Source organism: Charadrius vociferus, unplaced genomic scaffold (genome assembly GCF_000708025.1).
Source record: "Charadrius vociferus isolate BGI_N301 unplaced genomic scaffold, ASM70802v2 scaffold198, whole genome shotgun sequence".
Taxonomy (NCBI): Eukaryota; Metazoa; Chordata; class Aves; order Charadriiformes; family Charadriidae; genus Charadrius; species Charadrius vociferus.
Window position 1 is genome coordinate 4,230,916 of NW_009649951.1, and position 14,079 is coordinate 4,244,994.

General features: G+C 37.6%; 1 protein-coding gene across 1 annotated transcript in view; it reads right to left on the reverse strand.

Moving 5' to 3' along the window:
- Window positions 1–1,157: 1,157 nt before the first annotated feature.
- HAUS6 (HAUS augmin-like complex, subunit 6) overlaps window positions 1,158–14,079 on the reverse strand; it is a 13,793-nt gene continuing 871 nt past the window's right edge. The window contains exons 2-16 of the mRNA XM_009891518.1: window positions 14,040–14,079; window positions 13,136–13,268; window positions 12,417–12,564; window positions 11,563–11,628; window positions 11,388–11,439; window positions 10,999–11,172; window positions 10,149–10,333; window positions 9,429–9,558; window positions 8,743–8,839; window positions 6,829–6,919; window positions 5,332–5,404; window positions 4,516–4,701; window positions 3,477–3,612; window positions 2,084–3,091; window positions 1,158–1,210 (exon numbers count right to left, since the gene is read on the reverse strand). The exon at window positions 14,040–14,079 is cut by the window's right edge and continues 45 nt beyond it. Of these exons, the coding sequence (XP_009889820.1) occupies window positions 1,158–1,210; window positions 2,084–3,091; window positions 3,477–3,612; window positions 4,516–4,701; window positions 5,332–5,404; window positions 6,829–6,919; window positions 8,743–8,839; window positions 9,429–9,558; window positions 10,149–10,333; window positions 10,999–11,172; window positions 11,388–11,439; window positions 11,563–11,628; window positions 12,417–12,564; window positions 13,136–13,268; window positions 14,040–14,079 (2,572 nt within the window). The remainder of the gene's footprint in view (window positions 1,211–2,083; window positions 3,092–3,476; window positions 3,613–4,515; window positions 4,702–5,331; window positions 5,405–6,828; window positions 6,920–8,742; window positions 8,840–9,428; window positions 9,559–10,148; window positions 10,334–10,998; window positions 11,173–11,387; window positions 11,440–11,562; window positions 11,629–12,416; window positions 12,565–13,135; window positions 13,269–14,039) is intronic.

A 14,079-nucleotide genomic window follows, 5' to 3' on the forward strand; every position in this document is an offset into this window, starting at 1 on the left:
ACCCATCAATGCTTCAAAACTCTTTAAATACATCAGGTTAGGGGTCAGTACTTTTACATTCCCGCCCTACCACAAGTCATATTATCAGTTACTTACATCACAATATCTTAAATGTATATCAACTATTTGCAAATAAAGCGGCATTAACACTACCACAAGTCAAATTTTTACAACTTGTCCTTTTTCCAGCAGGGATAGGCTTAATTTTCCCCAAGGATCTGGTACAGGGGGACAGGTATTAAATCTGTATGTGTATATATGTAGATATATACACATAAAAAAAAAAAGAGGGAAAAGTGGTGGTAACTAACTGGGAACTGTAAGATCTGAGCATGACGTAGATAGTATAGAACAAGGGGTGGATAACACCCTGGTTCGAGCAGGGATGGGGTTAATTTTCCCCAAGAATCTGGCACAGGGGGACAGGTATTACATACCATGTGAGCCATCCCCAGTATGTAAGTATATAGAGGGAGCTGGCCAGGGGAGGGGGCAGGAACTTGAGGCTTAGAGCAGGCTGGGGCTGCCTGGGTCCGGTGGGTGAGCGGTGGTACCATAATCATGTTTGTGCATTCCTCTATTGGTGTTACTGTTGTTTTTCTCTTTCCTTTTCTGTTCTGTTAAACAGCCTTTATCTCAACCTACGAGTTCTGCCTTTTTCTTCCGATTCTCCCCCACAGCTGTGTGAGAGTGGCTGTGTGGCTCTTTGGTGCCGGCTGAGGACAAAACCACGACAGAACTTCAGCTTAACGTATTTATTCAGTAATGTGCCTAAAAAAATAGGCATTTCAGAGGAAGGTTGTAAGATGCCAGCAGCCTCTATCAACAGGTAGAACTGATTGCAATTATCAAAGATTCCACTGCTTCTCATTTGAGACTTTGGTTTTCCATTTTCTAGCTATTTTAAAAAAAGATGCTTAAAAAGGAATATATAGTTCTGTACATAAATGATGGGCTGTACATAGAACATGGACGACATGAAATTGGAAGACCCACAGCAGGTAACTGACACTCTTAAACAAGGAGACTGGAATACAGTCTCTGCATAAAATAGAAAGGAGTGCAACTTCTCCATCCAGGCAGTGCCTGGAGAAGACGCTACGCGCTCAAGTGAACCGCAGTTGTACTACCATGGTCATGCTTCTGCTTCACAAATTCTATCCTGATGATGGTTCCTTTGTGCCAGGCTCGTCATTCAACTGCTCTTTATCTGGAAGAAAAAGTGTATTCATTAGCATTCTATAATATTCAATTAATTGACAGAAACACTGCTCCAGAAGTGTTTGGCTTATATTAAAAAAAGCATATATGAAATGGTACTTCTACTTTTGATAACTGTTCCAAGTAAGGTAAAATCATCTGCCACCACTACAGCCTCAATTTTAAGCAAAAGGTAAATTGCAGCAAGCCTTTGTACAATGTATAAATCTCATTACTCCTTGAGACTACCTTGTTGTGTTAAATTCCTAGTATTCCGTTAAATGCCACCTGTTTTGGTGAAATTTTTCTGTATAACCATTACTGGCTCATTTTTATTAATGCACTTCAAAAGTTGACCTCACACGTAATTAAAAGTTGCACTACTGGTTAAATGAACTTGACACTTCTGTTGGAAATGGGGTGAGGGGGCATGCAGGATAGAATGCAAGGTGTTTCATAATAAAAAGTGTATTAATGAAGTATTACAGACTATGAACACCTGACTGAGCTCACAAAAACTCCGATTACCTGCAAGACATTTCTAAATAGCTAAGTTTTTTCACAGTAAACACAACATTTCAAACTAACTTTGTCTTCAGATTACTCCATTACTAATGCATTTTAAGTCTTTTTTTTAATAGCTGCAGATTACTCAGAAAGTCAGATACGCAATTTTCCTTCTACCTGTAAGATGTTGATACAACTAAAGGTAGCATGTTTCCTTTACTTTTATATCTCGTCTTCCATAAAGAATAAGCATACAAATAATCCATCTCCCTACACTTCCACAGCAAGGTTCAGCTATTCAGAGTAGGTTATTTATGGTAGTATATCCAGTGGCAGAATGGACAAAATCTTGTTGCTGAAGTACACAGACACTTACCTTTCAATTTATCTACTAAGTCTAACGGGATTTTGTGTATCATTGATGTCATTTTCTCCAGATGTTGACAGGATACCAGCAAAGATGACAGGGAATATTTTCTTTCATTAAGAGATATTGGTGATGGTGTCTTGGTAAATTCTTCGTCCAAGCAGAAAGGCTCTAGAGGAGGGCACAATTCATCCCTTTCTCTTTTTTCTGGAGTAAGACTTAGGTCTGATCTACAACTTACAGATTCATCTCCGTTATTTATTTGATACAGCTCTTCTTCACTTCTAGATGCAGTCTTTTTCAGCGCTTCATGTGTGTTGAACAGGGACTGCAGATCTAGCTTTGATTTTTTAATATCCGCCTTATTTTTTGAACCATCTGTTACATCTGTGCTGTCTATTAAATCAAAATCAGACTCTGAGATTGCAAATTTGGCGGTATCTATTTTATCAAGTTCTGGAAGTGTCTCATCAAATATCCACATGTGGGAAGCTTCAGAACGTAACCATGCAGATACATTCTGGCTCAGCATCCTATCCATTAAGGAACCCTGAAAGTGGTCTGAAGGTAGAGCGTTTGTTCCACTGTTGCTTTCTGAACAAGTATCTGGAGTATTCATGCTCTTCTTTACATATTGACAAGCCTGTTCTTCCAGATCTTCTACAGAATTTACACTCTGTTCAAAAGTGCTTAAAATACATTTTAATTCCTGTTCTTCAGTTCTCTCAGTCTCTTGCATTCCAGATGTTTCCAAAATTGGAGAGTCAATGATATGACTTATCCTCATCTGCTCTTGAGGTCCAAATTCTGTAGAACTTAATTGGGACTTCCTTTCTGACAAGGGAGGATCAAAGTCAGGTGCAGGAGAGTACACAAATCTAGAGTCTGCCGTTTTCTGCACTATAGGTCTAACATCCACTGGAGCTTCTTCTATCATTACTTCAGTTGGGGCCAGCTCCACGTCTGATGACCCCTCAGTTTGAATAGCTTTTCTCCACGAGCTTCTTATTTCAGTAACTAAATGGAAGAAACCAAGGTCAAATTTTAGCACTCTCATACTTTCATTCAATCTGTTTTAATACTGTCCCTTCAGTAACGTAGGCAATCCAAGAAGGAAGACGTATAGCTGCTTTATATTATTTATGCTTAGTCTTCCTCAACACAAAGGGGATTCTACACAGGAAAAAAAAAATCTGTGTTAAATTAAATTCACAGTATTCACATCTTATTAAGCCTACATCTTATTAGGCCTACTATATTGTGTTACAGAGTGAGCAATTAGGATAACTTGCACCTTCACTGAAATAATTATCTTTTTTCTTCTTGTGTGACATGTGATTAGTTCATTAATGTTATATATTTCTAATCAATGAGTATTATAAAAACAGAGTTTTAGACTTACGCAGATTTTCTGGAGTTCGGGGAATTTGTTTCCTTGTTAAAAATGGGTTAAAAGCCAGTGAGCTAAGAAGATCTTCTAATGACATTCCTTCTTTTTCACCACTCTGAGAGGACTCAGACATCACTGCTTTTGCAACCTGTAGGGTGTTAGAGAAGGGCAAATCCTGAGAAAGCAAAATTATAACCTCTTTATTTCTGTCAGTTATGGTTCAAAATAAACCCTGTTCTCCAAATGATCTGACGAGCTTGGAACCTCCAAACTCTTCTTCTGCCATTCACTACTTAGGCTCACAATGACCACAGTGTCCTACCACACAAAATGAAGACAGGGGACTGAAATCAGAATTCTAAATCTAAGTTCCCTCATCATCTCTGAATCCACCTTTAAAATAAGAAAGTGTGCTCAGATAGAATATATGTGAGACAAGTGTCAAGAACCACATAAGCATGAAGACCAGAGCTCTATTTACATAAGTAAGACATTCTAGCAGATGAAAAATAACTGTACTATTTCAGTGAAAGATGCAATTTACTTTCCAAATCAAGCTGTGGCACATTTTACGGTAACACTTGTGAAGGAATTCCTTAAATCTTAAATAAAATACCTAAAAGAGGAAATACTTAAATTCTTGCTTAGAATTCCCAAGCCCCTGCTAAATATTTGACCTGTGTAACTTCAGAAATAAAAAGGACTTCTGAATTCTTAATACATGCAGTGGTTCATAGGTTAAAGTATGAGAGGTGATAAAAATCCTACCATGACTCTACTGAAAGTGCCGTTTACTTCATCATGATTTGTATGATAACTGCACAAGCTCCATGCTTTCAGGGTGCACTTAATTGGGCAGTCACCCCTAAAACTTAGTGACACTGATTACTGTCTACCAGAAAAAAAAGTAACTTCTTACATATGCGTATTACAAGAGGCATTTTATGATTACTAATTTGTAATTTTATAATTAGTAATTTGTTCTCTGAACTTAATGACTATTTATTTAAAATACAAACAAACAGAAAGTTTAAAAATAACTTTTCCTAACCTCTTCTGCCAGTTCATCTCTGGCTTTCTTAAGAGGGTCTTCTTGTTTGACAGGAGAGTCTGTCTGGATAACTTCATCACCCGCATTCTCCGACACTTCTGAAATGGCAGATTCATCCTCTCCATTTTTTAAGATCTCTGGAGGCACAGGCGTTTTTCCCTCCTTGCAAGTTTCAAAATGCAAGGTCTACAGAATACACAGGAATTATTAGACACTTTAAACTCACGTGTCAGAAAACTGCTGTACAAATTCTGAACAGCAATGGCCTTAGTGTTTAGTCAATAAAAATATTTCAGTCTTAAATTCTAACTAAAGACAAAATATTTTTACAATCATATTGAAAGTAGGACGTAAATAGTGGCTAGGAAAGGGTGCTGCATAGAAGACAGATGACTCATCTGCAACCACCTTGAACAAACTACAGTGAACAATTGTGCAATGGACAACTGTACATCCAAGTTGCTTTTAGGCCATGTTACAACCCTGAAGTTCACACACAACTTAAAGAAACATCAAAGTCTGAACACTGCTCACACCAAAAAGCTTGCTCAGCAAGCAGGCCATCAGCAACACACTGCATTGTACTGAAAGGTGAAAGTGCACCTACTTCCTACTGTCCTTTCCTAAAACTTAATGAAGTCCCTGGCAGTTAGGTTTTACAGGAGCGATTCAAATGTGTAAAAATACTACTTTAAAAAAAGAAAACAAAACCCCACAACCCTCCCCCCCAAATACTAAGTCTAGCCTTCAGTAAACATAAAAAGCAAATGTACTAAGTTTAACTTCTTTGACAGGTAGGAAATTACTGTAGAATACCTCTTCATCTCCGTTTTCAGATGCTTTTGACGACTCCAAAGGCACTGCAGAGACCCTGGGGGGTGGGCAGGGGAGGAATTAAAAAAAAAAAAAAAAAGACGTTTTAGAAACAAATTAAACAAGTGGCACACAAGTCTTCAAAGGCCATTATATATTGTGTGCCCCGTATCTGTCCGTTACGATTTCCCTCAATTCGTCCCGGTCATCAGAAGGCAATTTCACTATAGGGAGAACACGTGACAACTAGAGCAGATTTAGCCCTAGTTGTGTATCAGCCTCCCATAACTAATAAATTATGAAATTTCTCCCTTGATTACCAAACAGAAAAAGAAGGCATTTCGTGATATATTTTGTAAACAAGTCTTCTGTATTCTGCAACCAAAGATAAGTGGAAAGCCTTCTGCAGACTTAATGATTTTCTTTTCCCTAGATATTCTTCCTCTGAATCGCCGCTGGCATCCACAGGTCTGTTCTTATATGAACTTACTGATATTTAAGCATGACCTGGCTACCAAAAACTTGAGTTTTATCACTCCTGATAAGTGTAGTGCTAATAGCATCTCTCTCTGAAATGTAAGGTACAGTCCTTGCTTGTTAGGAAGAACACACCTTAAAACATTAGTATTTGCTGTTATCTGTCTTTAGAATCAGAAACAGACAAAAATCCATGCTGTATGAAGTCACTCAGAGAAATCCAGGCTTTAATTGTTAACTGCTCGGACAACCTTTGAGACCTATATGCAACTACATCTGCTGACGTCTAAGTATAGGACAGCCTTCCTTTGCTAACTCCCTTTATTTCCTAGTAGGCAACTTCCAAGTATCTGTAGGAGTCATTATGAAACACAGTGTTACTCAAAAGGTCATGAAACCTTCCTAGACAAAGTAAATGACAAACAGGTAAAAACTGTTTACAATACCATTGGTTTGTGTTCTGTCCTTTGCTAGAACTGTAGTAAGAAAGTTACAGAAGAAAGGGATTTTAGAAGATTCATGAGAAAAGCCTCGTTGAAAAGGTTTAGCACAGTAATTCTGCTTGGGAGTCAGGGTTTTTTTTTTGTTTGGTTTGGGTTTAGTTGTTTTGGGAAGGTTTTTTTAAACACAAAAGAAGGGCTCCTGTGAATGCCTGTTCTTTCATTCTCAGGCTATACTGAACATATATGCCTGCCTCAAACCAGCCTGAGAAACTGAATTCCATTTTCTCTACCAAGCTCTTAAAACTTGAAAAAATGTAGTTAAAGAGCAAGATAAGACCCTTGTAACTTGGCTGCTGCACATCCTATTCAGCAGCAACCAGATGATCAGTTGGTCACCAGCTGGACAAAGCGGCAGTTACTTTAGGACTATCTTGCTCAATCAGGTAGGTGATGGGACATGTAAGTGATCTACTGAAATATTCCACTCAGGAACAAGACATATATATATGTATTTTCAACTCCAACAAGTAAATGTCTACTTTTCCACTGCTTTTTTATCAATTTCTCATTAACATCATACCATCCTGATGGTGGTGTTGACTTATCCATCATAGTTTCCAATGCCTCATCATCTGTCTCATATTGTACTTCATGAACAGAGTCACACAGATCTAGAAAGGCAAGTCAAGAGTTTTACTATTGCTTTTTTTCTGCTTAGGTCTCCCAGGTGACACAAGTGACTCAGGCCACTTCTGTAGACTATTCACAGGATAGACTTTATAAATACTTCAAGAAAAATAAATTCATACATAAGCAGGACAGCAAAAAATCAATCCTTTTGCTCAGGTTCCACCTGCAGCCACAGATGCCACTAGCAGCCAGCACCTATTTGTATGGCTCCTGAATGCACGTTCGAGAGACATGATTCTATCTGCTGCCCTACACATATTAATCGTACATTCCACCTTCCTCTAAACTACAATTCCAGCCACATGTCATTGTTATCCCCTCCTCTCCACATACACATGAATTGTGTGGCACATCAATGCCACAAAGCAAAACTCCACCCACATTTTTCCCCACCATCTTCACCTGCATTTATTAATAAATATCTCTGTGGACACACTCATCCCTCTGATTAATGCTGTCCCAGTCCAAGCAAGCCAAGGCACACCATAAGCAAATGTTTTGCACTTTATCATAGGTATATGTACCTCGGTTCAGGACTTTCTAGAACAATAAATACCTATTTTGGCACATCATTTGGATAAACAGCCAAAGTTTAACATCAGTAGTTCTCTACTAACCTGAAGTTTCAGCTTCTGCTAACATAAATGGCATTATTTCCTTTTGTATTCACCTCAATACCACCTCCACAATCCAAGCTCACTTTAAGAAGTCAAGTGAGGTTAGCATTTTTTTAAAGCTTACCATGTTAACAGTCAAAAAGTTAGTTTTCTTAATGGCTGGATTTTCAGATCAAGCATCTTAACCACAGAATTGGCAGAATGCCCCAGACATCAGTTTGTCTCAAGCTTTCTGATACCACCAGAAGTTCATAGCATTGTTGCACAGTGCTTTAATCTTTGGCATTTTTAAGGCAAATTACTTTCCATTTGCAATTCTGTAGCCTTTCCTTTGCAGCTTCTAGCCTTACAACTACATACCCTCAGACTGCTGAAGAAGTGCTTTCACCTTTGTAACCAAAAGGATCTTCTCCCTATTGCTTTGCACCCTGAAATTCTAACACGTATCTGCTATGTCACTTTTCCTGAAAGGGACTGCGAATGACATATGACATATTTTCCCCCTCCTTTTCCACCCTTGCTTTGAAGCTTCCGATTTATAACTCTATACCAGGGACAGTCCAGACTTGGTCAATAAGCACTACCCTGTAAATTACACTCAGCTCATCAGCCAATTATCATGTGCAACATCCATGTCTGATCAAAGTGAGCTTTGATCAGCGCTGTTAACCTAACGACTGAAAACGCCACACAGATCAGGTCAGGTGCTGATCAAATGGCACAGTTACTGTGGAGTATTTCAGAATGCACCAGGGAAAGATGCTTACCTGGAAGGACACCTTCAATTTCTTTTCCCAGCTGGCCAATGGGAAAAGATTTATCTTCTTTCTTTCTTATTACTCCTCCAACATGAAGCAACTTCTACTGTTAGAGTGAATGTATTCTCTACAACCCATGAATGAACTTTTGTACATGGAATCTGTCTCAACATCCTTCATGCAAGAACAACAAAATACCAAACAGCTTCAGCATTGTTTTTTTTGCCATATCAAAAGCCTCAGAGAATCTTCGAGATACGACAAGGTTGGAAAATGTAAGGCAGTTGTGGCAAGGAGTCATTCAGAACCAGATTATCAGAGACTATCAAAGATACTTGCAAACGCAAGCCTGGAGTCTCTTAAAGTCCAAGGAACTTTTAAAAGTTGTGGTGGGGCATAGAAGGAAAGGAGCTTCTCCTGTTCACCCACCTGAAACTGATACTAGATGTTCACAAAAGGTGCTATCCTCATCATCTTCTTTTGCAGGATCAGAAGAATGGGGTGGAAAAGGTCTTAAACGAAGTTGCTTTCAAAAGAAAAAAAAACGTTACACAAGCAGGCTGAGAAAAATCTGTGTATCAACAGCACTTAACAGACAATTATTTACAACAGCTTTCCTGCAAACCAGCTGTCAGATTCAACGTGAAACTTTTCCTCTCTCTGCTGGGTAGCTAGGCAAGAGTATAAACTCAGATCCCTACCTCAATGAGAGTGTCAGAATGGAAATCATTGTTCATTCATCAACCAGATCACTTTAAAAGGGGAAAATAGAACTCAGCAGATGTTCAGACTGATAGCAAACGGGAGTTCCATTTCCACGGAGAGATGGACATGGACAAAACCAAAACCAACTAGCTTGCTCTTATGTTGATCTACCATCTTGACAAGATGGTTCCATCCCTCATCTCAAAGGAAGACACCAGCTGTCATTAAGTCAAATGTATCTTCTTTAAGGAAGACTACTTTATAAAGCAGTTTCTGCTATACTGTGTTCATTCCCTAACCTTATACATAAAGCTTAAGTGTTGCAATAGAACATACCAGCTTAGATGTAAGACCTCTCTCACATTCACCCTTTCTCTTTCCCAGAATCAGATAAATTGAACACTACTTACTGGATCCTGCTCGAACATTAAATTGAAAGGACACAGGCCAAGAAAGCTTTTCCACTTTGTTTCCCAGTCTTCCAGTTCTGCAGAAAGAGATCCACTCCTTGGCACATAATGCTGTTCATTTAATTTTAGCCTGTAATATATGAGCATGGGAAATGAAAACAACACATCTGCTGGTGGAGATTACAATTCTCCATAAAAATGGAGAGTATTAGGCGTTCCCCTTATCCTGCAAAATATTTAATATGTATCAACCGATTCATGCATTTGTGCATGCACTAACTGAAATTAAGAAGCAGCTGCTAGTCTTCATGTTTTTTACAGTAGAATTGGAAGGACTATACTAAAACATACATGCACACAGAGATACACACTTAAACTTTCCCTAAGCCAGTTTCAAATAAAATTTTAAAATCCAAGAACTTAATAACATAACAAGAAAATAAAAATAAAAATCAGATCAGCTAGCAAATGAGGTCCTCAGAAGCAAAGCTGAAAATATTAACAAAGCAAGGACAAAAAGGCGAAGTTACCTAGAGAAGAATCTCAGTTAAAGTGATCTAGATAATCTAGACAAGTATGATTATCCCAGAGGCAAAGGAAAAACATTGAACCAACATGTTCTCACTATAAATCATACTATTTTAGAAAAGATTCCAAGGTAGGAAGATATGATCCTTGGACTAAAGAACAAGCAACCGGAGGAAGTTTCCAGACAATTACCTTCTTTCTTGCAAATTCTGTAGTTTTTCTGTGTAGCCCACCCTAATATCCTTAATGTACGCAAGTTGTGGTGTTAATTCAGGCTGACGTAGTTCATCTCTCAATGTCCTCAGGGCTTCATTTAATAACTGAATGACTGTTAAGAAATTCAGTTTTTCAGCTTCATATACATTTCCTCTCCAATCCTTTAAGTATAGCAAGCAAAAAAAAAAAAAAAAGAATTAGTGAACAGCATCAATATCAAAAAGTTATGTCTTCTGTAGTCAGAGCAGGGATACAAAGCTCTACTTTGTATTTTGGTTCAGTTCCTTATTGTTGCATTTTTCAAAAAACACTCTAGATTTAGGCCTCAGGTTTGTTCTCTAGACTCAGATGCCTAAAAGCAGCCTATAAAGTCTTATGAACTAAGAAAACTTTGACTAATGAGGTATTCTGTTTAACCACTGCCCCAGAAGAAGAAGGCCTAAAGAGCACCATATACTACACACTGGAAACAAAAGCCCACTATTTAAAGTAATAGTTAAATGGGTCAACCTAGTTTTAATGTCTAAACAACAACAACAACAAAAAAAAACCCAAGTATTAAACAGGCAGACTTACCAATGCAGTTATTGAACTTAAAAAGTAATGGTTGAAACATAACTGACACAAAACAGTCACATAACAAACTTTTATATGCAAATTAGACATATTTTCTCCATCCTTGAGCAATCATCTCTTATCATCTGTGAAGTAATGTGGTGGTTTTGGGGATTTTATTTTTTTTTTTTTCCAAGGTACCTAACTACAGCCCTGGGGACTGGAAAAAAAAAAAAATTACAGTGTAGCAAAAAGGACCAAAATTACTTACTTGGTGTACATCATTTTCAACTCTGCAAGCCAACAGTTGTGGAACACTGAAAACTACATTAGCTCCATCTAAAACGTACCGGCCAACACAACCTTCAAGTACATAATCCACAATTTCCCTTTCCTTTTTCAGAGACGTAAGGATTTCCATTATAAGTGTCCACATACTGCGGATCTTAATAGGCAAGAAGGACAAAAACGCTACGTTAAAATGTTTGCCACCTATAAGGAGAGAGTATCAAACCAGCATCAAGGCAGATGAAGGTGCTAGCATAATCACAGGTACACAAGTGGAAATAACAGTACCTGAGAGTAAGTGTTGCAGAAATGTAAGAAATAGAGTATGCTGCAACAGCAAAAAAAAAAAAAAAAAAAGCAAAAAAAGCTCACCTTTTGAATTCTCTCAGTTTTGTCATTTTTGTTTTGGTCATTTTGTTTCACCCTACATGCACATGCAAAAGAAAAGTTAAACTGGACTACAATGAAATTATAGTTCATATTTCATAAAATTGAGCAAGAAATCAATTTTACATATGCTAACTTAGTTACAAGGAAAAACACTTACTTGCAAGACTGTACCTGCAGGACTGAATATTCAGACATTATCTGCTTTATTTCTTTAATTAAAAGCCTAGGAAAAAAGTTAAGAGTTACCACAGATTTAAAAATAAAAAAAATAAAAATAAAAATAAAAAATCGAACTTTCTACTCTGCTATTCTCAGAATTCCTTACAATCACTAACCAATCATGCTCTTTCTTCCAAATTTGCACAGTAAGACAGTTTTGGAACAATGCAAAAAAAAAAAAACAAAACCAACCCAGCCCAAAACCCAAAGCCTTATGCCTGACTTCCTTGCAACTGTCCATGTCAGTGCTGCAGTCATGTAAACCATCCCACCCAAATTCCAATGACATATAACTCTATGCCTGCACAGAAAGTTCCAGTTATTCTTGTTTCTCAAACTAGGAGTGTTTTCCACACACAAGAATCAAGAATAGCATAATTTTGGTGAAATAATTAAGCATTACGTAAATAAAACGCGACCCACAATGATTAAGCAAAGACCGAATGTTTCAACCTGAGATAGTAATATTCTAAAATACAATCCTTCAAATGTTAAATCGTAGTGCTATACATGAAGAATTCCCTGACCACTTTTCATGCCCAAGTAACTGTATCTTCCAAAATATAGCATCTCCTCACTGAAGAACTAATTTCTTCAGACTATTATGCTTCACAAAAGACCCTATAAACAGTAGAATTGTCAATTAAAGGAGGTAAAGAAGGGAAAAATGGGGAGAAGGTAAACGGAACTCATGATGTAATGCAGAAACAGTCTCCTCAAATCCTTTTAAAAACACACATGTACAAAAGTCAGCTTTTATGACAACTTCATTTCTTTACATGCATTACTTACTGTTCTTTCTTCTTATATTCCTGAATAACAAGATCTTCCTTTTGAAAAATTTGCAGAAGTTTATTGTATGCAACTCTATGTCTTGCATTTGCCATGTGCGTATCCTCAGGTGCCAGCTTCACAGCTTCAGCAAAAGGTATATCAGTGCCTAAATGAAAGTGTTTGGATTACATCATTCAATTCTAGCAAATAGACAACTTACTAGTCTACCTAGTTTGAATTGAAAGAATCACATATCAAGATGCCCATTTTACCTGGACTGAAATAGAGTATGCAGTGTACTGTCTTTTTTGCCAGTTCTTTCTGTGTATACATTTTCGTTCCATCACTCTCACTCCCTTTCCCTTCTTTTTAGGTCACCAAAACAATACAAGATGCCTAGAAGAGGCAGTTCTGATCCTTCAGAGTTCACAAGTTGTGAGAGAGAGTATAGTAGAGCGGTCCGATACTTTTGGACCAAACTACTGCTTGTGTGTATAATGGTGTACAGCATTACACACATGAACCTTGGAGCAAGACCCATAAAGCAATAGAAAGCAAAACAATCTGCATTACTTTATCAGCAATAGCTCTATGCAAGTGCACAGAATCCTGTTGAAAATTTTAAACTGAGCAGCCAACTCAGAACTACTTAAAGGTCTCAGCATACATTAAAGACTTTACAAATTTACTGTCAAACATGACAAATGAAGCATTTTTATTGTTCCATTATAGCTTACCTACAGAGTTCCTTTTAATGTCCTCAATCACAACATGTCTTGCAAACTGATACATTAGGTGAACAACTTTAGGACCAGCAGGAGAAATAAGCGATGAAGGTGCAACTTTTGGAAGACAACTTTGGTCTTCATTCTAGAAAAGTTAAATTGGTTTTAAACACAAAACTAATCTAAGAAATAAAGCCTAAGCAACAGCCAAGCATTTAGCTGAATACCAGAACACCGCAGCCTACTTCCTAGCCAGCCTGTTGCAAAGCTAAACTACTATATCACCACAGCTGACAATTAGTCTAGTCAGCAGAAGAGACAAACTTCCCCCCACCTTCCCTAGGCCTGTATGCAAAAGACATTTACAACCCAAAGACTGAAACCAGTGCTGGGTAAACGTTAAAAGTCTCTGCCCTCCTCACTCCAAACTGGTAACTCCTACCTTTGAAAAAACATTAGTTTTCTTTCATATTTTCTACTGAAGTGATTAATCAGAGTACTTTGTTCTGCTTTTATCTTACCTGGCTTTCACCTTGTCCATTACTACTGAAAAATATAAGTGTTCCAGTACATAAAGGCTTGATTTCCAGAACTATCATTAAGAGAAAATTATTCTAAGAGGTGAAGAACCCTCTAGACTTCTGTTTAATCGACTACCATTATTCAGAAGCACGCCACAGCAGTTTTAAGATCTAAGATTAAGTCTCTGTCATCTAAATTCCACCATGCCACATTTTTTTTTCCTCAAACAATTCTAAAATGAACTATGTGAAATAAGACACGAGGTAAAACTGAATGCTTTGGTAAAACAACCTCATTTAAAGCTCTTATTTAAAAGCACTACATATTCTCGCAAAAAAGCAATGAGGTCATGGAAACCAGGAGAGCAGCAATTTCCTCTGTTCACAATACTCACTGCAATATCTTCTAGCCATAAATGACACTGATTCCTAAAT